We start from the raw sequence: 26,809 nt of genomic DNA on the forward strand, positions 1-26,809 counted from the left end.
TAAAAACCATGTAGGTGAGTTACTTCATACATGAAACAATATAAATATCTTGCCCCTGCCATATTGCCAAATAATTAAGTGAAAAGTTGTGGCAGAACCAGTGGCCATGGCTCTTTCTTTGATATCAGTGCTTGCTCCAAGGTCATCTAAGATAGACATGGCTGTGAGAGAATGTTTAAAACTGCAATTTTGAACATATAGTTCTAAAATAAATAAACACCCATCAGTCATAAAACCCTCAAACTATATACAGTTTTGCAACCTGGGCGTTACACTGGATGCCAACAAAAAACCAGGACTGTCCAGTATAATCCTGGATGTACAATAAGTCTACCCCCTAGATCCTTATTATTATAACAACTCTCTTGGTTTGTTCCACAAATCTAGTTCACAGACAGATACTCTATACTATATCTGGTTTCTTTTTCTCCCCCCCCCCCCCCTCATAAGTACTTTCAAACCTTACATGCTATGACCATGACTCAGCTCCCTTCAAGTATTAGCACTCTGAAACTAAATTGTGAAGGTGTGAAGGTAGTTTGATGAACCTTCTGCCAGGCACTTAAATGTGATTTGCAGAGTATCCATGTAGATGTAGATCTGGATGCAGACAATAAATAGTAACTAAATTACATTCACATATCACCCCAGTCTATGAGCCAAACAAGAAATTGCATATCACACCATCTTTAATTCAATGTGCACTTCACAAGTATCTAAGAAAGGAAGTCTTACGACTGAAAAACTGAAGCAAAATACTCATTCATTCATCATATTATGTAGACCCAGAATGTAAAGAACTATTTGTGACTATGTAGTTAATCTAGACTATCATTCATTCACACATATCATTCTTTCGCACGTCATGTTCCATAAATGTCATCATGCTAGTGCTTAACTGACGAAAACTGGTGTTGTTACTGTGGCAAGGCTGTTGGCATGGGACTTACTTGTAGATTTTGGAATGTTAATGTGCATTAGAACAAAAACAGCTGCTCTGATAAAAAGCCAGTCTCCTCTTCTGTTTCTGAGCTGCTGGTTTTATTTCCTACTTTGTACTAAGCAGTTATGTAATACTACTGCTTTCAGAAATCATAGTCAGCTGTCTGGATACGGAAAGAAAATGTGTTCCATATGATCTTAAGTGTTGACTAGGTTTTACATCCTTTAGTCCAAATATTCTGATAGATTGTAGTAGTGACAAATAATGTGCTATTTTGCTTTGGGTTTGAACATTTGGGTATTACCATTTTCATGCCTCATTCCCATCTTCAGCATGCAATAAACTTTTATGCCAGAATACAAAACTTCACTCTAAATGCTAAACAAGGGCACAGAATGTGTATGGAAACTATTTTTACATCTACTATTGTGGTTGTGAATTTCACAGTTCATTTTAAATGCTTTGTATTTTTCTTTTCTCATTCGCTAGTTATGTACAATGTGCAAAATGTGCTGTTTCAGGAGTTTAGTGGACCTAAATCGAGCAGGGTTACCATTAATGGAAATAGTATTTGAACCAGACCTTAATGATGGTGAAGAGGCAGCTGCACTAGTCCAGGAACTAGTACTAATACTGCAGCGGCTAGGAACTTGCTCCTGCAAGATGGAAGGTACAAAGTGTAAAGATTTTACAGACGTATTCTGAAGTGCAAAACTAATATCTAAGGGAATTACCAAGTTAATAATAAAAATAAGAACACTGTTAGTCTGTTATTCGCTATCTTTTACATATTTTATTTTTCTTCCAAAGCTTTTGTGATAATTGCCACAAGAAAATAAAACAGTATGTTTAATCAATCAATTATTCTCTGTTGTAAATATGAAATATGCCATACTCTCTCTCTCTCTCAATGTGTGTGTGTGTGTGTGTGTGTGTGTGTGTGTGTGTGTGTGTGTGTGTTTAAGGGGGGGGGGGCATATGCATGCATGTCTCCATTGCAATGATCCTTCTTTTCCCTCATCCTGTCAACAGGTATGTCCATCTCAATCTGAGGTCTGAGGGACATGTTGCTCCTGTCTAACCCTCTCCAATCTATCCCTCTTTCATACCTGAGGAAGAAACTAACAGTCCAAAAGCTTAGATAATTTTTTTCAACTTTTATGTGTGTTCTTGAAGGTAAGTACTTGCTTACTATATGGCGTCTTTGTAATTTTACAGTTTTTTTTCCAAGGGGAATGATACTTTTTTAGTAAATTTAATCACATCAAATACACAATAGCTTGAGATATCACACTGAATGAGTCTGAATGAATCGTGCACTGAAGATTTCGCTGTCAAATGTTCACACCAACACATTATCATCCTCATCATCACCATCACCACCACTCAAGAATGCATTTTGTTGACATTAAAGACACTACTCATATTGGACAAATCATTTACTTAACTTTCTTATGCATACAGTTATACACGCTAGGTATTTGTATTTTTATCTGAGACATAATGTGACCCAGAAAAAAATTCAAAATAGCTCCAGTCCCCCAGCTCTGATAAAATTTGAGGTGGTTTCCCTTGGTTCTAAGGCAAATGCTTCGACTAATAATACCCCTCAAAAATTTCTAATTGCCACAAGTTTTATGGTGGAAACATAAACAAGTACACATGTGCAGGATCTACAAACACACATTAAATTTCACTCATCTGCAACTAGCAGCTACTTTCAGAATCTCAAATTAAGACACTTTCCAGAGAGGAATTTGAAGTAACTGTGGAATTTGAATCTTTGGTGTTAATGTCCATTGTAAGTTTTTATTGTTAATATGATCCTTGTGTGTTTGATTTGACCTTGCTTTGTACTTTTACACATCTTTTCTGAGCCTTCATTTGTTTGCTCATGTTCTAACCATCCATAAGCAAATGATCCTCTTGCATTTCTGATGTAAATATTTGCATATGATTGAAATAACTGTGTAATAAAAAGCTTCATTCTCTAACAGAGGGTGCCTTACGAGTTGATGCAAATGTGTCTCTGCATCAAAGTGGTGAACCATTGGGTGTTCGTACTGAAATTAAAAACATTGGAAGTGTGAGAGCTGTGGCCAATGCAATTAAATATGAAATAGATCGTCAGAGAAGAGAATTGGAAAATGGGCACACAATTGTGAATGAAACACGTGCATGGGATGCAGAAAGTAAACAGACTGTGTCAGTGAGGGACAAGGAGCAAGTACAGGTACCTCTTCATTTCATAAGGATCTTATCATATCTGGCATTGAAAAACGCTGATATAACCAGAGTCAGGGTTTTTCCTACCAAATTATATACATTTAAAATGGTTTGTAACTGTTAATATTCTTAATTTTTATGTCAGTTGCTTGCAGACCTGCACAAGTAGCTGTGTTTGTTAGCACATCATTGCCAGGACTTGGACAGGTGTGCCGGCCATTCTGGATATGGTTTTTAGATGGTTTCCCCCATCCAACTAGGTGAATATTGGCTGGTACCCCAGTTCCACCTCACATAATTCATAAACATTTAGAAAACATTCACACTCTTTCACATGGATAACACTGTATGCAGATAGTTGTGCTGCACATATTCCCTTCTGGGGTAATGCAGTAGCAACAGGAAGGACATCTGGCCACCCTTAAAATTAATCATACCAAATCCATTTCACAGCCTTGCTGACCTTGCATAGAAGTGGAACAAAGGCTCAGAAAAAAGAAGCAAGAGAAAGAATATGTAATTTGCTTGCAAATTCTCTTTTATTACATCATTTTCCATAGAAGGAAAAGTTGTACCATAATTAGTGAGAAATATTTTGTTTTAGTTACTGATGAGGGTAGCATTATGAAAGAAGAGGATTTGTAATATTTTTAAATTTTTTTTATCTGGATGAATAAATGTGTTATTGTAATAATATGGTGACACATTTTTCTTGCTATCTGCTGATTATTATAAGGGGTTCGCAAATGAAAATGAGACATGTGGAAAAAAGTAAGTAAACTGTTTATTATTTCAAAAGTAATCACCACTACTGTGAATACATTTCTCCCATTGTGACACAAAATAATCAATGCTTTCTTGGGAAAATATTTGCAGTTGTCTACAGAACCAGGATAATACACAGTCATGCACCTCTTCGTCTGAAGCAAACTGATGGCCTCTGAAAATATGGAAATCACATGGGGAGAGATCGGGACTGTATGGAGAGTGTATAAGGGCTTCCCAGCAAATCTTCTGCATTGAACATGAAACACTGTTGGCAGTTTGTGGGCAGGCCTTTTGTTGGCAGATTGTTTTGACTACGTTGCAGAAGTTTTGCTGTGAGGGCCTGCACATCCTCCACACAGTCTCAATCTCTCCCCATGTGATTTCCATATTTTTGGGGCCCTGAGGAAAGATGTTTGCGGGTGTTGATTTGCTTCAGGTGAAGTTGTTTGCTTGGGTACAATGTTGGTTCTGCAGGCAATCAGAAACATTTTTTCATGAGGTATTGACCATTTTGTCTCACAGCAGGCTAAATGTAACAGTTATAGCAATTACTTTCTAAATAATAAACAGTTTACTTACTTTTTTCTGACAGTCTTATTTTCATTTGACTCCCCGTATAATATCAATCAGCCATTGTTTTCCTACTGTTAACAAAGTTCATTTTCCTCTCACGAGTATTTGAAAGAAATTAAAGAAAGCAAAAGGAATCATTGGAGGATGTAATCATATTACATCTTTGTTATGTATTCTTATTGATCATAATATTTAATAGTAGTGTGTATATATTTCACACTACTTCATCAGTTGTGCTATCACTTACTGGCTGTAAAGTCAGGCCATTATAAGACTTTTAATAGAAAGCTGGTTTAGGAAATGACAAAGGTGTGAAAATCTTTTTTGTATGCCTTGAATTTTGTAGCTGTCGCTGGAGATACCCGTAGCTGGCAATGGACTTGTATGTAGTTGTATTCATTCTGGAAGCATTGCTATTATTTTGTTTCCAGTCCAGCAAACGGCCAATTCATAACTTGTGTTTTCTTCTGCTGTCAACTTTGTCACATGGAATCGAGTCTGGCTCCTCATTCTGATTCACAAAATGAATAGTAATATTTTCATTTCTCTTTTCAGCAGATTTGATGTTTTTGTTTTGTTTCAAACACGCATGACTTGTTTCTGTTTCATCTTTAAACCCTTTAAGGCATACGTTGTCATAAAATTTGAGTCCTTTAAGTGTTTGTAGAATTTCTAGGGAGAATGAATAAATTTATTGCGGAACAGGGTACTTGATCATAAAAACAGATAAGGGACAATATTTCTAGAATTATTGAGCCAAAACATAGATGCTTGTGGCACAACAAAAATGTGAAACAACTTGATAACAAGAATGCTGCATAAATCCATATAGTCATCATGTTCCGTAGATAACATCAAGAGGAAGGACCTCCAGAGATGTGGAACACATCAGTGTGTACAGGGTGATTATAATTAAACTTTTGCTACTTGAGGCAGTGTAGGCAGAAAACTATGTACTGTACCCAACTTTTTAGGAATGATGTTCAATCTGTGAGCTGCAGACTGTGTGATGTTAGGAGTTAAATTGTCATGACTTCCTTTTAGGGCTCGGTACTGGCATGGCGATGTAAGGTTGAAACGTAAGCATCAGTGTGCATTACACTTGTAGACAGTCAACATAGGTCTGGACAAGGTGAGCAGAGCTTTACTTGTGAAGCTGTTTTGTCAAAACAAAAGCAGCAATGCTGTTGCTTTTCATGAGTATCAACACATTAAAGAAATATGAAGAGGCCCTCTTTCTGCACCTGGATAGAAGAACATCATTTGGAAGTTCAAATAAACGGGTGATTTGGGAATTGCTCCTGAGAGAGGCCGGAGGGTATTTGTGTCACAAATTGTTAAAGAAGTTATTGTTATCATAGCTGAAAATGGTGAACACAATGTGTGATCTTCAAACACTACATGAGCTGTGTAATGACAGCTGAACAATCTATGGTTCACCATTTGAAAAATGCTGTGTACAGTTGTGAAACGGTATCCAGGCTGTTGCAGATGAGATAGTCATTGCATTCAGCTACATTTGTAATCTGTAACATAAACATGGTATGCAGTTAACAAATGTTACACTCTCATGTGGAAATAATAATGTGTTTCTTTCAATTGGTTGTTTTTTATTTCTCTCCTGCTTGTCCTTACAAATATTTCCATGAATTTTCATTGTCCTAAGGTCACACATTTTTCATGATGGTCTCTATCAAGCAGCAAAAGTTTAAATATAACTACCGTATACATTAACATAAGACAAAGAAATCATAGAAACCTGATCTGTAAACCTTACCAATAATAAATTATCATTATAATGCAATGCTATTTAAATTTAGATTTAGAAAAAAATCTAAATTTAATCAAGTAAGTTAGTAAGGAAGGTGCTGCTTTGTAAAGTGAGTCTACCACTTCAGTTTTACTACATAGCTGCTGTTTATCTCCTGTTAAGTGCTTAATTTTTACATGATAACAACATTATTTTTTGAAGAAAATATTTGCACACATTGTTAAATAGTGAGATAGTGAGTCTTGTTGACAGTACATCACTACTTATCACATAGCTTTACAACACAAACACTGCTACTTGTCATGTACATAACAGAATTTTTCAAGCCATGAATCAAGATATTCAGATAATGTGTTGAAAGAGTGCTCATGAGATATGGTTTTATTTCTTTTTTATTCTTTTTTCAACTGGTAGAAATTCCAGATGTATTGCTTTGTGTTAGACAGCAGCTTTACACCAGAGTACATAACTCTACTCTGAAAGCTAGATGAGAAGTGATGTCTACATAAAAATTATTTTTGTATCTTGTATTGCAACTGCATAGATCACAGTTCACCTTAAACTGATTTATATTATCAGCAACAACAAACATTAAGGAGTATATTTATTGGGAAGTGGGCATAAGTACTCTTAAGATCCTTAAAAAGCTTCCTGCAAGATGTACAGAATAATCTTACTGCTCACATCTTCTGAATAAACACCTCATTTACTTTAAGTAAGAGTAAGTATGTGCAGAATAATCAAAACTTGTCTTTAGGTCAACACAATAAGAAATTATAAATTATAAGACCAAAACATCCTGAAGTGAGTTACTTAATTAGTTTTTCTATGTGTTGATTCAATTTAACTTATTGTGCAACTGGGCCCCAAAGAATTTTACACAGGGTTAACTTCTATATCTGATGATGGTATTCTGATAAGTTTATTTGCTGTGCCACTTTTTCTACTCTCTAAAAACAAATACCTATAACAGTAAATGTGCTGATTATGTTTAAGTCAAACACATAAACCATTCAGCGATGCAAATCTTATTTAAATTTGTTGCAGTGTATTGTAGACCATAATCTATCCAGTGTAAATATTAACTTGTCTTGCCTGACATCTGGGTAGCACACACTGTAATATCAGATCACACGGAAAAATTAAATAAGTAAATAATAAATAGAGGTCATTTTTGCTTGTTTGAAATCACATAAACATGAGTCCTTGTGAGCTGGTAGAGATGAGTTGGGACCTTGATCAGTATACTTGTGTCATCAACAAACATTTAGAATCACCAGCAAAAGTCACTGAAAGCTTATTTATTCGGGTTAATGATTTTGTGGGTCTCCATATGCTACATTCACCCATTTAATGTTACTTTTATGTTTGTGAATCAAACAATGGGAAATCCAGGATGCAACATAACAATACCAAAGAAGGGAAGTTGCTACTCTCCATATAGCGGAGATGCTGAGTCACAATAGGCACAACAAAAAGATTCACACAATTGTACCTTTTGGCCATAAAGGCCTTTGTCAGCAGTACACACACACACACACACACACACACACACACACACACACACGCGCAAACACAAACGCAAACGCAACTTGCACACACGTCTGCAGTCTCAGAGAACTGAAACCACATTGTGAGCAGCAGCACCAAAGCATGGTGGGAGTAGCGACTGGGTGGGGGTAAGGAGGAGGGTGGGGTGGGGAGGGGGAGGGATAGTATGGTGGGAGTGGTGGACAGTTAAGTGTTGCAGTTTAGATGGAGGGCACGAGAGAAGGTGCAGAGGGGGGAGGGGGTAAGTAGCGGAAAGGAGAGAAATAAAAAGACTGGGTGTGGCAGTGAAATGACGGCTGTGTAGTGCTGGAATGATTACATGGAGGGGGCTGGATGGGTGAGGACAGTGACTAACGAAGGTTGAAGCCAGGAGGGTTCCGAAACCTATGAAAGTTCCCACCTGTGCAATTCAGAAAAGCTGGTGTTGGTGGGAAGCATCCATATGGCACAGGCTGTGAAGCAGTCATTGAGATAAGGGATATCATGTTTGGCAGCGTGTTCAGCAACAGGGTGGTCCACTTGTTTTTTTGGCCACAGTTTCTCGGTGGCCATTCATACAGACAGACAGCTTGTTGTTATCATGCCTACATAAAATGCAGCAGTGGATAGCACACTGGACTCACCTTTAGGTAAATGATGGCTCAAATCCCTGTCCAGCCACTCAAATTCAGGTTTTCTGTGATTTCCCTGAATTGCTCCAAGTAAATGTTGTGTTGGTTCCCTTGTAAAGGGCACAGCCAATTCTGTTCTCTACCCTTCTCTACCCCGATCTTCACAATATGTCTCTAAATGACCTTATGGGTCATAGGTAATGGGATGTTAAACCCTAAATATTCCTTCTTTGCTTCAGTCTGTCAATAAAATCCTTTGCTTTGTCTGACACTTTAGCAATGCTTTGTTCTTGTCTATTTGCCTGTCAGTGACTCAATGGTTCAGTATATTGTGAGTTGTTACGTTCACTCCTTCCACTATTAATACTTATATTGTGATATTCCAAACAAATAAAATGACTTGCTGGTACTAGGAGTAAAGATCAATTGGCACACTCTGAATGAAACTTTGTGTGTGAAATTCTTAAGCTTCCAGATGGTAACAAATTGATATGGTACCAGTGCACTGGTAAGCGGACTGAAATGCTCAGGTGCATTTGCTTTGTCCTTAGAAGACATTCTCCTTGTGTTGACCTACAGACAGGGCACCTAGCTTGCTATGAGCTTCGCATGCCATCACTCAGTATCAGCCTAAGGCATAATCTTCTGGAGCAAAGTAGCTATGGGCAAAATTTGTTTGCTGTACACAGGTTTGCATTGGGGATATTATGATAAAGAAGATCTAGCAATTTGTTTATTGTACACAAGTACGCAATAAAAATATTATGATAACAAAGTATCTAGCAGAAGCCTCTTAAGAGATCTTGGGACTCTACACTCACCGTCCTGGGAGACATCGCCTTACTGTAGGCACCATTAGAGCTGGCAGGACATTTTGCTTCCTCAGTGATACTGAGGGTTATGCCGGCAGCAACATAGCTACTGGCTGGGTCACCCAAGCTGGACAGACCTCAGAAGAGGGACATGACAAAGAATGTCCCACAACTTAGGGCAGAGAAGGGTGTGTTTTTTCATAGAGAGCTCTACTGGCAATGGTTGGGTGCAGGTACAGCAACCCTGGATTTCTTGAGCTCGGGCTGGTCATTGCCACCAGACCTCTTCGACCATGAACTCTTGGTGTACTTCGGAGACCATTGTTATGTGTAGCACTGAAACACTGTGTGTGTTTCAGGGAATGGGGGCACTGACGTCACTATGTGGACTGCGAAGGAAGTCCTCTATAAAAACCTCTCAACCTCAATGTGTGCTAAGTGCTGATGAGGTGAATGGCTGTTGAGGTAAATCAGTCTCTAGTGAGCAACCTGAGTGACACCTGCTGCCTCCAGTTGTATAAGGCTTGTTCAGGCATGCGGGGCTCTATCTGACTTGACATTTGTTTCTCTAACAGGGCGTGGGATCCCTACGGACTGACCTCAATTCACATCTACTTGTGAGGGGATGGGTGTACCATCAGGTAGTACCTACACCCATCCAGCAAATAAAATATAAAACATCCTCCAGGCTGTGGCTAAGCCATGTTCCGCTGTATCCTTTCTTTCAGGAGTGCTAGTTCTGCAAGGTTCGCAGGAGAGCTTCCGTAAAGTTTGGAAGGTAGGAGACAAGATACTGGCAGAAGTGAAGCTGTGAGTACCGAGCGTGAGTCGTGCTTCAGTAGCTCAGATAGTAGAGCACTTGCCCATGAAAGGCAAAGGTCCCGAGTTCGAGTCTCGGTTGGGCACACAGTTTTAATCTGCCAGGAAGTTTCATATCAGTGCACACTCTGCTGCAGAGTGAAAATCTCATTCTGGAAATAAAATATAGTCAGTCTGCCTGAGAAAATGTTTCAGAATTATAACAGGGCACTAGTATGCCATAACACTTTCATTGTAATCAAGGTAGCAGAAGGAACTGTTGAGAAGGTTGCCCTTTCTACACTGATCAGCCAGAATATTATGACCATCTACCTAATAGCCAGTATTTCCACATTTAGCATGGATAAGAGCAGTGATGCATCATAACATGGGAGCAATGAGGCCTTAATAGGTCACTGGGGGGAGCTGATACCACATCTGCACACACAAGTCACCTAATTCCTGTAAATCAAGGGGTGGGGGGACTATTAACTCTGATACCACATTCATCCACATTCCATATGTAATTGATTGGGTTCAGATGTGGTGAGTTGTGTGGCTAGCATATCAATTGTAACACACCACTGTGTACCTTGAACAACTCCATCAGACTCCTGGCCTTGTAATATGGTGCATTATCTTGTTGAAAAATGCCACTGCCATCGAGAAACATGATTGACATGAAGGGGTGTACATGGTCTGCAACCACTGTACGATACTCCTTGGGCATCAAGGTGCCTTGCATGAGCTGCACTGGACTCATGGGTGCCGAATGTGAATGTTCCCCAGAGCATAATGAAACTGCCGCTAACTTGTCTCTGTCCTGTATTACAGGTGTCAAGGAGCTGTTCCCTTGGAAGATGACAGATTTGTGCCCTTCCATTGCTGTGATGAAGAAAGTATCTGGATTCATTAGAGCATGCCATGCTTTGCCACTGCACCAATATCTGGTGTCATTGGTCATGTCGCGAGTTCAGTCATAATTGCAGATGTCTTGGTGTTAACATTAGCACAAGCATGGGTCATTGGCTGCAGAGGCCCACCATGTTTGGTGCACTGAGTGTTCACAGTCACTTGCACTCTGCCCAGCATTAAAGTCTGATATTAGTTCCACCATAGTTCACCACCAGGCCTGTGTTATCAGTCTCCCAGCGTACAATATCTGATATCTGTAATGACAGGTGGCCGCCCAACCCCAAGATGTTTGGATAGGTTCCACCTTGGTTTTACTATGTGCTGAAACCACTCACCACAGCATTCCTCAAGGAACTGAAAAGTCTTGAAGTTTCCAAAATGCCCATGCTGAGCTTCCAGGCCATCACAATATGCCCTCGGTCAAACTTGGATAGAGTGTGTGCCTTCCCCATTCTACACATGGACAGCACACTCACTAAATGCACTGTGCATGTGTCTGACTAGCAGTCATTCCTTGCCAGGTGACACTGCTGTTGTCTGGGTGGATTTATATTGGTAGTAGGTTGGTGTTCATGAAGTTCTGGCTGATTAGTGTATATTTACAAGGTTTTGGAGGGCTTTTCTGGGTTCTTAAAAAGTGTTAAATAACTTCATAATGGAACACTTCTAATTGCACCTGTCACATTGTACCAAGTATCTAAGCTTCTGGGATGATATGCCTTAGGTGACTACTCTGTTGTGGATGGATTACTTAAGACCCTTAACTTCTGTAAAGATGTGGTTATCAGCTTTGATATAATGGAGATGGACCATGAGGAGCTATGAAACAAATGGAAAAGTATAGATGTCATGCAAGTGCAGAGCTATATGGAGAGAGTCAATGGCACATTGGAAAAGACTGAAAAGATTGCAACATTTATTCTAACATTCAGTACATCTACATCCACGTAGATAATCTACAAGCCACCATATGGTGCATTGTGGTGGGTACCCTGTGTACTTTCTTTTCCACCTGAAAATGGAGCAAGAGAAAAATGACTGTCTGTATGCTTCTGCATGTGCCCTAATTTCTCTTTTCTTATCTTTGTGGTCCTTACGCGCAATGTGTTTTGGTGTTAGTAGAATTGTTCGGCAGTCAGCTTCAACTGCCAGTTCTCTAAATTTTCTCAATAGTGTTTCTTGAAAAGAACATCAGTTTCCCTTCAGGGATTCCCATTTGAGTTCCCAAAGCATCTCCATAATACTTAGTGCTGTTTTGAACCTACTGGCAACTAATCTAGGAGCCCACTTCTGAATTGCTTTGATGTCTTCCTTCTATCCAACCTGTTATGGATACCAAAACTCGAGCAATACTTAAGAATAAGTCACATCTTTCCAAAAAATCTCCCAGTAAATCAAAGTCGACCATTCACCTTCCCTGCCACAGGTCTCACATGTCTCCAAACAATACAGATTTGATCTTTCTACTCATCTGCACTAACTTATATTTTTTCACATTTAGGGCCAGCTGCTATTCATGACACCAACTGGAAGTTTTGTCTAAGTCATCTTGTATCTTCCTAAAGCCACTCAACTTTGACACTTTACCATACACCACAGCATCATCAGCCAACAACTGAAGATTGCTGCCCAGCCTTTCAGCTAAATCATTCATGTACATAGAGAATGACAGTAGTCCTATCACACTTCCCTGGAGCACTCCTGATGATACCCTTGTCTCTGATGAACACTTGCTGTCGAGACTGGTTTCTATTATTAAAGAAGTCTTTGAGCCATTCACATATCTGTTTACTTATTCCATTTGCTTGTACCTTTGTTAAGAGCCTGCAATGGGACACCGTGCCATTGCTTTCCGGAAACCTAGAAGGAATCTACCTGTTGACCGTCATTCATAGTTCTCATTACATCAAGTGAGAAAAGAGCAAGCTGAGTTTCGCATGAGTGATGTTTCCTGAAACCATGCTCATTCATGCACATAAGTTTCTCATTCTCAAGAAAGTATATTGTATTTGAACTGAGAGTATGTTCAAGGATTCTGCAGCAAACAGAAGTTAAGGATTTTGGTCTGTAATTTAGCTAGTCTGTTCTTTTATCTTTCGTATGTACTAGAGTCACTTGTGCTTTTTTTTCCAGTTGCTTAGGACTTAGCGCTGTTTGAGAGATTCACGATAGACAAGGTACGTAAGGGGCCAATGCTGTAGAGTACTCTTTGTAAAATTGAACTGGGATTCCATCCGGATCTGGGATTTACTTGCTTACAAATCTTTCAGTTGTTTCTTTATGCCTGGTATGCTTACTACAATGTCTTCCATACAGGAGTCTGCCTGGTGGTCAAATGACGGTATGTTGGTACGATTCTCTTGTGTGTGATTTCTTGAACGTGAAATTTAAAACTTCAGCTTTTGTTTTGCTATCTTCAACTGCTACACCAGACTGGTCAACAAGGGACTGAATGGAAGCTTTAGGCCTGCTTAATAATTTTATGAACAATAAGAATTTTATCAGATTCTTTGCCAAATCCTTTGCTAAGATCTGATGGTCTATGCTTTGCGCATGGATGTTTTCACAGATGCATCTCAACTAACCTTTGCTCATCGTCATTTATGAATTCCCTTTTGAATCTAGACCACAACAGCCTCTGTTCCCTCATTATCTGCCAGATTTCATTATTAAATCAAGGTGGGTCTTTTCCATCCTTTATACACTTACTAGGCACATTACTCTCCAGAGCATGATTTACAGTTTGCTTACTTTGCCCATAATTCCTGTACATTCATCTTACTGGAACTAAGTGATGTCAATTCACTGTCTTAGTGAGTTGCTAATAACTACTTACCTGCTATATCTAGCAGACTTGGTCTGGATTTATGGAACATCATAATAAGTAAACCTCATTTCCCAATTTTACTAATTGTCAATTCATAATATAATTTACATTGTGCTTATCATGTTAACCACTTAATAGCTGATATTATCATATGTGGAAGCAATGTAGTACATCAACCTACATTATACATTTTGATTAGCCAACAATATAGTCAAAATCACTACTGTTTTGTAAATTAATTACGTTTACCATTGTCCTATATCACATGTACAAACAATGTACTAAAATGATTCTTGAACAAATAAACAAACATACGTAAGTCGCTAACTCACAAAGTGGACAAAAGTATGTGTTTGAGTGATCATGGCAGACAGTCATTGAAGAGGATTGTGACAAAAATATGAGGATGTCAGCTGCAAAATTCACTGCAGAACTGAATTTCACTCTCATAAACCCAGGGTATTTGGTAGATATTTGGTGATGATTCGGGTAACCTTATCATGGTATTCCATGGGTCCCATGGTTACTATGCATGTTCACATTGTTGCCAGAGATTATGTGAGCAGTTTTGGTTGATTAGGTCAACCATATGATACAATATTTGTTTCCCAGTGGTGATGCTGTGTTCCAAGACAATAGGGCTCCTGTTCACTCCACATTTATCACTCAGGACTGGGTTTATGAGCACAAGGATGAATTGTTACATCTCCCCTAGCCACCACAGTGACAAGATCTCAACTATAGTGGCCTCTATTAATTACTAGTATGCTAATAATTTTTACTATTTTGTTTCATAAAAAAATTATGCAATGATGAGAAATGTGGTGGCTGTAAATCTTACAAATGTTATTGTACTGCATGTCATGCCATTGATGACATCATAAGCCTCTATAAACACATGGAGACAATTACATACTTTATTATTTGTCATTTTTTATTTTATCATAAATTTGAAATGTACTTCAAACTGCACTGCATGTGGTGCTATTTTTTCAAGGAGTTTGCTATTTTGTAATGTTCATTTATCATATTACATACTTTGAATATCCGTTTTGCCTGTTGGTGATTTATGGTGAACATGGGTATATACTCGCAAAATATGCAGCATATGGTGCTATATCTTATGCAGTCTGTTATTATTTTGATTGAGCTTGGATTGGTTGCCTTGTCGGTGGTTTCAATATATTCCAATTATCACATAATTTGTAATGATATTATTACAGTATTAGGTCTTTTAGTAGATAATAAACACTTTCTCCCTTGCGCACATTGCCACTAGTGGCATATGGCACTATTACTTTATAGCTGCTAGTGATCTTCAGCACTAGTTATCTTCCCATTGCTCATTACATCTTGTCTGCTGTATACTGAAGTATCTGCATTACAATTTGGACTGTTTGCTGTGGTTATTCCACGCATTCATACAGTACTTTATTCCATTGTTTAAAATGATGGTGTGTAACCTTGTTTGTATAATTTTGCAACTTGAACTGTTGTCACACTTCTGCTGTACTGTTTTTACTATCATACCATCCACTGTAATTCTGTTCGAATAGGATAGTTTGAGAATGGATGCAAATCAAAAACTAGTCAGTATCAATAAGTAAATGGGATTTTCTAATGCAACGTATGTTAGGATTCCAACCATTTACTTCATTAAAGATAAAGTTACAGTCATACTTGACATCAAGTGCACTGTAGATCATAAATTAGAGGAATTCATGATCTTTTAATAGGGTGCAGAAAGTTGCCTAACGTATTCACTATCTGAATGTAATGCACAGTACAAATGTAGATTCAAATTTTAATGGCCACCATTTCAATTCTACCTAATGTTAATTAAACATTGTTTGTTACTTTTCTACCAGGAGGTTTAAATTCTTATAACTCATTGGAATTGTTGTTGCTGCCCTTGTGCACAGGTATTATTTAATTTTTCTCTTTTTTGTATGCAGGATTATCGTTATATGCCTGAACCCAATTTGCCACCTCTCTGGCTGTTGATAGATGATAAGCCTCTGCCAGAGAATGTTGACAGTCGTGAACTGGTAAATGTGGAAGCACTAAGGAAGGAACTTCCGGAGATGCCTGAAGAAACACGAAATAAATTAATTCAGAATTATGCATTATCACTGGAGACAGTTTTTATACTAGTGGTAAGTGATGTATCACAATATGCAATGATGCTATATAGTATCCATGCGACTGCAAATATAGGCATACAAAATAAGGACTGTACACTTACTCATGCTTCACAGGGAGAATTGAATAATAATTATGTGTTATTTAATGCTTGTTTGTTTGTTTGTTTGTGTGTGTGTGTGTGTGTGTGTGTGTGTGTGTGTGTGTGTGTGTCATTTCAACTGCAGAGTTCACACTGTGACTTGCTTCATTTCTGTACATGTCTTTCACTCTTTGTCTGAGGTTTCACTTAAAGAGCCTACTCTTTCTTGTAGCTGCATAACTGTATTAACAAGTTTCTAACTTCTAATACCAATCTACGCTGGGCAGAGCTCACATTCTTGTTGATAATTTATAAACTTGTTAATACAGTTATGCAGTTACAAGAAAGAGAAGGCTCTTTCATATAAACCTCAGACATGGAGTGAAAAGCATGGATGGAAATGAAGACAAAGTCACAGGATGAACTCTGCATAGCACAATCAAAGAAAATGCAAGGCGCTTGGGAGAGACACTTAAGCACAAAGTGGGACTCTTAAGTGAAAAGTGAGAAACATGTGGAAAGACAAGTGCAAATAGTGACAGAAACTTGTTAACTGTCGGTATGCAACAGAAGCAAGTAACAGGTAATGCCAGATAGAAGCTAAAAAAAGTTCAAAAAGATTGTTTCAACAATAACAATAGGACCCCAGGAGGAATGGGTGTGTCAAATAAATGAAACAGGAGATCACCAAGAGCATGTATTTACTTGAAATATTACTAAAATTAGAATCAGGAGAAAGCCTGACAAATGTGCTGAACACTACAGAGAAAGTGTGTCAGTAGACTGCAAATAGGTGGTAGCAGAAGCAGTTGTGGAGTGTAGAGTGGACATGGTTGTGGTAATTGTTCAGTGTGAAGCATGTCAGTAAAAATAAGCCACAGATGAAATCAAGAATAAGTGTACTGAAGGAGAGCATCTGCACAAGTCATTTGAATGCTGAAGAGAAGGCAGCAATCATAGAACTATGCACAATATACTGTGATGTTTTCCACCTGCGTGGAGAGATATTATCACAACAACAATAGTATCAGGCATGAGATTAAATTGCTACATGAAGCAGAAGGTACGGTGATATGCCCGAGACCCTACAGAATATTGCAAGCAATAAAAGTGCTCCAGCAGGAAATAGAAAAGATATTAGAGGATGACATTATAGTACCAAGTAAAAGTAGTAGGAATTTTTCCTTGATCTTAATTCCTAAAAAGATGGATGCCAGTGGAAAGCAAAACTGGCAAATAGTCACAGACTGTAGGAGACTTAATGAGATCTGTCTAAATTCATTGTATCCATTGCCAAGATAGACAAAGTTCTTGATGGTCTACGAAAACCAAAGTACTTCTCAACCCTTGACTTAGTGAAGAGCTATTATCAAGTCTTATTAGATGAACAGAATTTCAGTACACCATATGGACATTATGAGTACAAACGAATACCCATGGATCTTAAAACAGCTCCTAGTACATTTCACAAGTTAATGAGCTCCGCTTTGACGGGGCAACAAGGTGACAAATTGTCGATCTATTTGTGTGACATGGTAATGATTGGCTCCTTCTTAAAGGAACATAATGTACAGCTGAATGAGGTATTTGAAAGGCTTAGACTCCACAGTTTAAAGCAACAAGTCGACAGGTGTGAGCTTTTGTGAAAGTAAGTGTGCTGTATGGATCATACTTTATTGGCGTGCGGCTTGAGACCAGATCCACAGAAGGTCAAGGTGATAAAGGAGTATACACTGTGCGGGACATTGCCAACATTCTATAAGCAACTTCAGAAAAATTGCAAAGCCGCTGCATGAATTATTAGGGAAAGAAATGCCTTACACCTGGGGTGTGGAGCAAGAAAACACTTTTCAGCATTTGAGAGAGAAGCTGATCAGTATGCCTATGCTACAGTACCCAGACTTTGAAAAGGACTTCGAAATTGCCACAGATGCTTGCCAGTGAAGTATTTGAGCAGTCTTAAGTCAGGGAAAAATAGGAAGCAACTTACATGTCACATACATGTCAAGGATGCTGAACAAGGCAGAAAGAGGGTACAGCATGATCGAGAGGAAGATGTTGGCCATTTGTTGGGCAGTGAAATATTTTAGACTGTGTTTATGTGGGAGAAAGTTCCTAATCTTCATTGACTGTAAGTGTCTAACTTGGGTAGGTCGTATAACCAATCTGTTATCAGGATTGATGAAATTTAGGTTAAAGCTGGAGGATATGACTGTCAGATCCTGTACAAGGGTGGCAAAGAAAATCAAATTACCGATGCACTCTCATGAGTGAGAGAGATCGGGGCAGCTGTTGTGTGATGGGAAGATGACAGTAGCCTATGTCAAGAAACTGTGGAAACGAAAGCTGTGGCATGGGTTGGGGACCCAAGACAGGTGACAACAGTGGGGCTGTTTGCACACATGAACTAGTGGCAAGGACACGCAACACAAAAACAGCTGATCCTAGAACAGTAAAATATATTGTTCAGGAAAGTGAAAACTGCATAATAGAAAAGTATATCTGGAAAAAAGAGACAGCTGAGTCAGGAAAAACAGAAGAAATAAGTGTGACTGAAAAAACTGCAATATGAAAACAGTTCCATGTTTCTCCCACTGGATGACACCAAGGAGTAGGAAGAACCTATGGGGGAATAAAGAAGTACTGAGTACAGAACAGTGTGCAGAAAGATATAGAAGAATATGTCCAGCAATGTGAATGTCGTCAAAAAGAATAAGCTCACTTGGAAACACTTAGAGAGGCCTCTATAGATTGCAAAGAAACCTGAGCATGTTTTCGAAAGGTGTGACTTTGACGTAGTAAGTCCATTAAACCAGACGGATAAGGGAACAAGTATATCCTACATTACAGGAAGCGTTGATGAAGTTAATAGTAGCAGGATCCATTGAAAGGCAAGATGCTAGTACAGTAGTGAGGGTGCTAGTTGAGGACATTATACTGAGGTATGGAATACTGTCAGTGTTGTTAAGTGATAAGGGAAATAATTTCATGAATGGGACTAAGAAAAGAGTATGTAAACTGCTGCGTATCGAGAAGATACAGACAACAAGTTACCACCCTCAAGCTAATGGAGCATTAGAGAGGTTGCATAAAACATTAACAGAGATATTGCGACACTATGTAAATAGAGCACAGACAAACTGGGACAGTTTGATTCCATTTGCTGTTTTTTTTTTATATAATACAACACCAAATAGTGCAACAGGTTTTACAGGATGCTCCATTGATCGTGACCAGGCCAAATATCTCACGAAATAAGCATCAAACGAAAAAACTACAAAGAGCAAAACTTGTCTAGTTTGAAGGGGGAAACCAGATGGCGCTATGGTTGGCTCGCTGGATGGTGGTTCCATAGGTCAAACGGATATCAACTGCGTTTTTTTAAAGTAGGAACCCCCATTTTTTATTACATATTTGTGTAGTACGTAAAGAAATATGAATGTTTTGTTGGACCACTTTTTTTGCTTTGTAATAGGTGGCGCTGTAAAAGTCACAAACATATGGCTAACAATTTTAGATGAACAGTTGGTAACAGGTAGGTTTTTTAAATTGAAATACAGAACATAGGTATGTTTGAACATTTTATTTCTGTTGTTCCAATGTGATACATGTACCTTTGCGAACTTATCCTTTCTGAGAATGAATGCTGTTACAGCTTGATTACCTGTAAATACTACATTAATGCAATAAATGCTCAAAATGATGTCTGTCAACTTCAATGAATTTGGCAATACGTGTAATGACATTCCTTTCAACAGCGAGTAGTTCGCCTTCCATAATGTTTGCACACGCATTGACATTGTGCTGACGCATCTTGCCAGGCATTGTTGGTGGATCACGATAGCAAATATCCTTCAACTTTCCCCACAGAAAGAAATCCGGGGACATCAGATCCAGTGAACATGCAGGCCATGGTATGATGCTTTGATGACCAATCCACCTGTCATGAAATATGCTATTCAATACCGCTTCAACCACATGCAAGCTATGTGCCGGTCATCCATCTTGTTGGAAGTAAATCGCCATTCTGTCATGCAGTGAAACGTCTTGTAGTAACATCGGTAGAACATTACGTAGGGAATCAGCATACATTGCACCATTTAGATTGCCATCGATAAAATGGGGGCCAATTATCCTTCCTCCCATAATGCCGCACCGTACATTAACTTGGCAAGGTCGCTGATCTTCCACTTGTTGCAGCCATCGTGCATTTTCCGTTGCCTATGCCGGTTTACATTACCACTGTTGGTGAATGACACTTTGTCACTAAATAGAACGAGTGCAAAAAATCTGTCATCGTCCCATAATTTCTCTTGTGACCAGTGGCAGAACTGTACATGACATTCAAAGTCGACACCATGCAATTCCTGGTGCATAGAAATATGGCACAGGTGCAGTCAATGTTGATGTAGCATTCTCAACACTGACATTTTTGAGATCCCCAATTCTCGCGCAATTTGTCTACTACTGATGTGCAGATTAGCCACGACAGCAGCAGACGAGATACTGGCAGAAGTAAAGCTGTGAGTACCGAGCGTGAGTCGTGCTTCGGTAGCTCAGATGGTACAGCACTTGCCCGCGAAAGGCAAAGGTCCTGAGTTCGAGTCTCGGTCGGGCACACAGTTTTAATCTGCCTGTGGCTAAGCCATGTCCCCGCAATATAATTTCTTTCAGGAGTGCTAGTTCTGCAAGTTTCGCAGGAGAGCTTCTGTAAAATTTGGAAGGTAGGAGACGAGATACTGGCAGAAATAAAGCTGTGAGTACCGGGCGTGAGTTGTGCTTCGGTAGCTGAGATGGTAGAGCACTTGCCCGCGAAAGGCAAAGGTCCCAAGTTTGAGTCTCGGTTGGGCACACAGTTTTAATCTGCCGGAAAGTTTCATATCAGCGCACACTCCGCTGCAGAGTGAAAATCTCATTCCTGAACGCTTCCTGTTTCCTTAAATAATGTAACTATCCAGCGAATGGTCTGGACACTTGGATGATGTCATCCAAGATACCGAGCAGCATACATAGCACATGCCCATTGGGAATTTTGATCACAATAGCCATACATCAACATGATATCGACCTTTCCTGCAATTGGTAAATGGTCCATTTTAATACAGGTAATGTATCAGAAGAAAATTCCGTCCGCACTGGAGGAATGTTGCGCGATACCACGCACTAATATGTTTGTGACTATTACAGTGCCATCTATCACAAAGCGAAAAAAGTGGTCCAACTAAAACATTCATTTTTTTTACGTACCACATGAATGTGTAATAAAAAAGGGGGGGGGGTCCTTTAAAAAAAAGTTAATATCCATGTGAACTATGGCAGTGCCATCTAGCGGGCCAACCATAGCGCCATCTGGTTTCCCCCTTCATGTTAGACGAGTTTCGTTCTTTTTAGTTTTCTCATTTGATGCTTATTTCGTGAGATATTTGGCCTGGTCACTATCAATGGACCACCCTGTATACCACATGAATTGTTGTTTGGAAGAACATGCAACATTCCAGGAATACAGTGAAACCCCACTTCTACACTTATCAAGGGACCTCAAAAAAATGGTGTAAAATGCAGGAAAATGTAAAATATGGGAAATAATGTTTTAAGCTGTAAAAGTTATGTATAGGATACCCACTTGTATTTTAGCACTTTATGTGTGATGCATGTACATAACAGGCATCAAAAGACTTGTCAGGGACTTGTTTATTATCTATTAAACGTTTATTGTCTAATACAAACTGCTGATGCAACTGGAACTGATAACTGTCTGGGAAAAAGGAATGTTTAACTCAATTTCATACGTCATAATCGATGTTTCTCAAAATCTGCAGCTGTCATTCATTGTTTAAATACTGAAATACTGCACTAGTTACACCTTTTTTTTTTTTTTTTTTTTTTTTTTTTTTTTTTTTTTTTTTTGTACGGCACGTTTCGAGAATTTTTTCTCGTTTTCAAGGGCAAATATGTAAATATGTATTTTGTGTTGCATTTACATGTGTTGTTTTGTGCCTCTCCTGTAGTCTTCTTTTTGAGTTTATCAGGTACTGTGCCTCCTCAGTTATGTAGAAAACCACACACTCACCACTCACAAACTATCACTTACATTGCATAACCAGGACTGTGTTTATACTAAAAAGTAAAAACATTTGAGCAATCCAAAAGTGAATGATGGTGTCAACTAGTGCTACAAGTGGCCAAATGCTGAAACTTGCTAAATATGATTCGACAAAGGTGACACGATGATCACAAAAATCGTGAAAATGCATTTGTGCAGTAGAGACAGTTTGGAAATGACTGTTGTGATTGGTCATAATATATTTATTCAAATGAACCTAGTTACTTCCATCAGCCACGATGCCAAGTAGAGCTTGGTAGCGGCTGGAGATACGGCATGAATTGTTGCAACTGTTCACCAGTTCAAATCCACTGAGTATAATTCTCTGGTGTAAAGAAACTTAACCATGTAGTATTTATAAACACTACTGGATGGCCAGCCTCATTTTTTTTGTCCACAAACACTTTATGTAATGTGTAAATCGTGGGAAAATTATAAATATGTTGACACAAAAGGAGGCACAAATTAACAATGTGAACATAGGAAATTTGACAGGAATGATAAAACATGTCATAAACGGCAGGAAAATGTTAATTCTGGGAATGTAAAAGTGGGTCTTAACTGTACTACATAAAGATCCGGCTGGAGTGAGGTATAAATGTGATGATTATGTGGCAGAGCTACAGGAGGGCATGCAAGAAATGCACCAATATGCAAGAACACAGAATGCACGTGTAAGATAAAAAATAAGGAATACTGTGATAGGGCTCAGCATCCAAAATAATTTTACTGTGGAGATAAGGTTCAATTTGATGGGAGCGTACAACGAGGTGGATCATGGGTTGGGTTGATTTAGGGGAGGAGACCAAACTGCGAGGTCATCAGTCTCATCCGATTAGGGAAGGAAGTCGGCCGGGCCCTTTAAAAGGAACCATCCCTGCATTTGCCTGAAACACTTTAGGGAAATCACAGAAATCCTAAATCAGGATGGGTGGACGTGGGATTGAACTGTCATCCTCCCAAATGCGAGTTCAGTGTGCTAACCACTGCTCCACCTTGCTTGGTCGGCGGATCATGCAAGTTAGATACAAAACAGTGAGGTCCATATATTGTGGTCCAAACAAAGGGGCCTAATGTTGTAATCTGTCTGAAATGAAAAAAAATATCTCACAGTTCATGCCTGCAGGCTGAAGGAGTTTTTCTAGTTGGAATCAAGTACTAAGAGTGCAGCAGAACACAGAAGTGCAGAACATATGTATCACTTTAAAGCAGGAAAAACTGAAAAGGCACAGGGGCTAAAAGGACAGTTGGCAAGGCATTCATTCCGCATAAACGAATGAGGAATCTTAAACTTTGTGGGTGAGGTCAGTAAGATTTTGTTAGGAACACTAGATGAAAATGATGCCATGTACTTTAAGACAAAGCTAGGTATTCCTCTTCTAAGGAACAGAAACAACTGCTCCAACTTACTAAAGAGCAAGTGACAATAGTTGAAGTGTCCTTGACCAGTTTTAATCAAATGGTAAGCTCCATAGCAAAAAATGATGAAATTACCATGCATGGAATGAAGCAATTAAGCCGCCACAAACTAGAATTTGAGAACAGTACTGACCAATGGTTACAAGTTACGTGTTAAAGGTCCCACTAATAGAGAATTATGTGTATAACCTCTACAAAATACTACCATTGCCATCAGAAGGGGACAGAATGTGACATTTATTTAATGTATATTGCCCCAGAGAAAGAGGTACTGATAAATAATGACGTGAAACATCAATATGCAGAGTTAAACAATGAGCAGTTATAGTGTAAGACAGTAGACCAGAGCCTTAAAATACAAAAGCAGAGATTTATATTTTTGTTCACTTGTGATCATGAGAAGTTTGAGGTTAAGATGGTGCAAACAGTGTGAGAAGTTCTGAAGAATTGTGTGCAGAATCTAATTGTGTTAAATGAAAGTCTATGGGCACCATTAAGTAAAAGTGAGTGGCTGTTTCCCCTCAGTAGACAAAGGCATTACTAGCTTCTGTCATCACAGAAGTCCCACAGAAAACATGCTCTGAGGCAAAGGTAAGATAAAAATTTTAAGTAAACATCATCGGTATACAACTAAGATTGTGATACAGTCTGAACATTTAAAATGAACAAATATTCCCAGTAGTGATACTATGCCCAACTTGGAAGAAAATAAGTGAACATAAGATGGAGCTACGAATACAACTTGCAATTAGGCAGTTAGATGATATAACAGCTGCAGGACATAAGTTGGCTGAGGAAAAAAGTGAGGATTGAATACCGTGAGCCTTCAGCAACTTCTAGTTATTTCTCTTTCTAGAGTTTCAAGGGCTCTTGAGTAGTAATTATAGTGATGTTGTGTTGTATTTACAGATATTGTAAATGTTTCTGAGACTGTTTTAAATTTGTTTGCAAAACACTTGGTAATGATTGTTGTATAAAAATTGTGTTAATGTGTTAAAAACACTATCTTAAATCAGTGCAGTGTCCAGAGAGAGATATAGTCAGGTACTCTCCTGTGAGAAGCACTTCCAGAGACAGTGAAGAGACAATTTTTGACATATCTGTAGAACCTGCTAGACATGTTAGAAGTGAAGTTAGAAGTGGTTTTTATCAAAGTTGTTGTTGTTGTTGTTGTTGTATTTAGTCCTGAGACTGGTTTGATGCAGCTCTCCATGCTACTCTATCCTGTGCAAGCTGCTTCATCTCCCAGTACCTACTGCAACCTACATCCTTCTGAATCTGCTTAGTGTACTCATCTCTCGGTCTCCCTCTACGATTTTTACCCCCCACGCTGCCCTCCAACGCTAAATTTGTGATCCCTTGATGCCTCAGAACATGTCTGAACAACTGGTCCCTTCTTTTTGTCAAGTTGTGCCACAAACTTCTCTTCTCCCCAATTCTATTCAATACTTCTTCATTAGTTATGTGATCTACCCATCTAATCTTCAGCATTCTTCTGTAGCACCACATTTCAAAAGCTTCAATTCTCTTCTTCTCCAAACTACTTATCGTCCATGTTTCACTTCCATACATGGCTACACTCCAAACAAATACTTTCAGAAACGACTTCCTGATACATAAATCTATATTCGATGTTAACAAATTTCTCTTCTTCAGAAACGCTTTCCTTCCCATTGCCAGTCTACATTTTATATCCTCTCTACTTCGACCATCATCAGTTATTTTACTTCCTAAATAGCAAAACTCCTTTACTACTTGAAGTGTCTCATTTCCTAATCTAATTCCCTCAGCATCACCCGATTTAATTTGACTACATTCCATTATCCTCGTTTTGCTTTTGTTGATGTTCATCTTATATCCTCCTTTCAAAACACTGTCCATTCCGTTCAACTGCTCTTCCAAGTCCTTTGCCGTCTCTGACAGAATTACAATGTCATCGGCGAACCTCAAAGTTTTTACTTCGTCTCCATGAATTTTAATACCTACTCCAAATTTTTCTTTTGTTTCCTTTACTGCTTGCTCAATATACAGATAGAATAACATCGGGGAGAGGCTACAACCCTGTCTCACTCCTTTCCCAACCACTGCTTCCCTTTCATGTCCCTCGACTCTTATAACTGCCATCTGGTTTCTGTACAAATTGTAAATAGCCTTTCGCTCCCTGTATTTTACCCCTGCCACCTTTAGAATTTGAAAAAGAGTATTCCAGTCAACATTGTCAAAAGCTTTCTCTAAGTCTACAAATGCTAGAAATGTAGGTTTGCTTTTCCTTAATCTATTTTCTAAGATAAGTCATAAGGTCAGTATTGCCTCACGTGTTCCAATATTTCTACAGAATCCAAACTGATCTTCCCCGAGGTCAGCCTCTACCAGTTTTTTCATTCGTCTGTAAAGAATTTGCGTTAGTATTTTGCAGCTGTGACTTATTAATCTGATAGTTCGGTAATTTTCACATCTGTCAGCACCTGCTTTCTTTGGGATTGGCATTATTATATTCTTCTTGAAGTCTGGGGGTATTTCGTCTGTCTCATACATCTTGCTCACCTGCTGGTAGAGTTTTGTCATGACTGGCTCTCCCAAGGCCGGCAGTAGTTCTAATGGAATGTTGTCTACTCCGGGGGCCTTGTTTCGATTCAGGTCTTTCAGTGCTCTGTCAAACTCTTCACGCAGTATCGTATCTCCCATTTCGTCTTCATCTACATCCTCTTCCATTTCCATAATATTGTCCTCAAGTACATCACCCTTGTATAAACCTTCTATATACTCCTTCCACCTTTCTGCCTTCCCTTCTTTGCTTAGAACTGGGTTGCCATCTGAGCTCTTGATATTCATACACGTGGTTATCTTCTCTCCAAAGGTCTCTTTAATTTTCCTGTAGGCAGTATCTATCTTACCCCTAGTGAGATAAGCTTCTACATCCTTACATTTGTCCTCTAGCCATCCCTGTTTAGCCATTTTGCACTTCCTGTCGATCTCATTTTTGAGACGTTTGTATTCCTTTTTGCCTGCTTCATTTACTGCATTTTTATATTTTCTCCTTTCATCAATTAAATTCAATATTTCTTCTGTTACCCAAGGATTTCTAGCAGCCCTCGTCTTTTTACCTACTTGATCCTCTGCTGCCTTCACTACTTCATCCCTCAGAGCTACCCATTCTTCTTCTACTGTATTTCTTTCCCCTATTCCTGTCAATTGCCCCCTTATGCTCTCCCTGAAACTCTGTACAACCTCTGGTTCGTTCAGTTTATCCAGGTCCCATCTCCTTAAT

The 26,809-nt window shown here is 38.9% G+C and overlaps 1 protein-coding gene across 2 annotated transcripts in view; it reads left to right on the plus strand.

Annotated features, from left to right (window-relative positions):
* The window catches only part of LOC126267296 (glutamyl-tRNA(Gln) amidotransferase subunit B, mitochondrial), a 138,598-nt gene that overhangs the window by 77,396 nt on the left and 34,393 nt on the right, over positions 1-26,809 (plus strand). For both annotated transcript variants that reach the window (XM_049972372.1, XM_049972373.1), the window contains 3 exons: positions 1,465-1,613; positions 2,941-3,176; positions 15,751-15,951. In XM_049972372.1, coding sequence (XP_049828329.1) covers positions 1,465-1,613; positions 2,941-3,176; positions 15,751-15,951 — 586 coding nt within the window. The remainder of the gene's footprint in view (positions 1-1,464; positions 1,614-2,940; positions 3,177-15,750; positions 15,952-26,809) is intronic.

Source organism: Schistocerca gregaria, chromosome 4 (assembly GCF_023897955.1).
Source record: "Schistocerca gregaria isolate iqSchGreg1 chromosome 4, iqSchGreg1.2, whole genome shotgun sequence".
Lineage (NCBI taxonomy): Eukaryota > Metazoa > Arthropoda > Insecta > Orthoptera > Acrididae > Schistocerca > Schistocerca gregaria.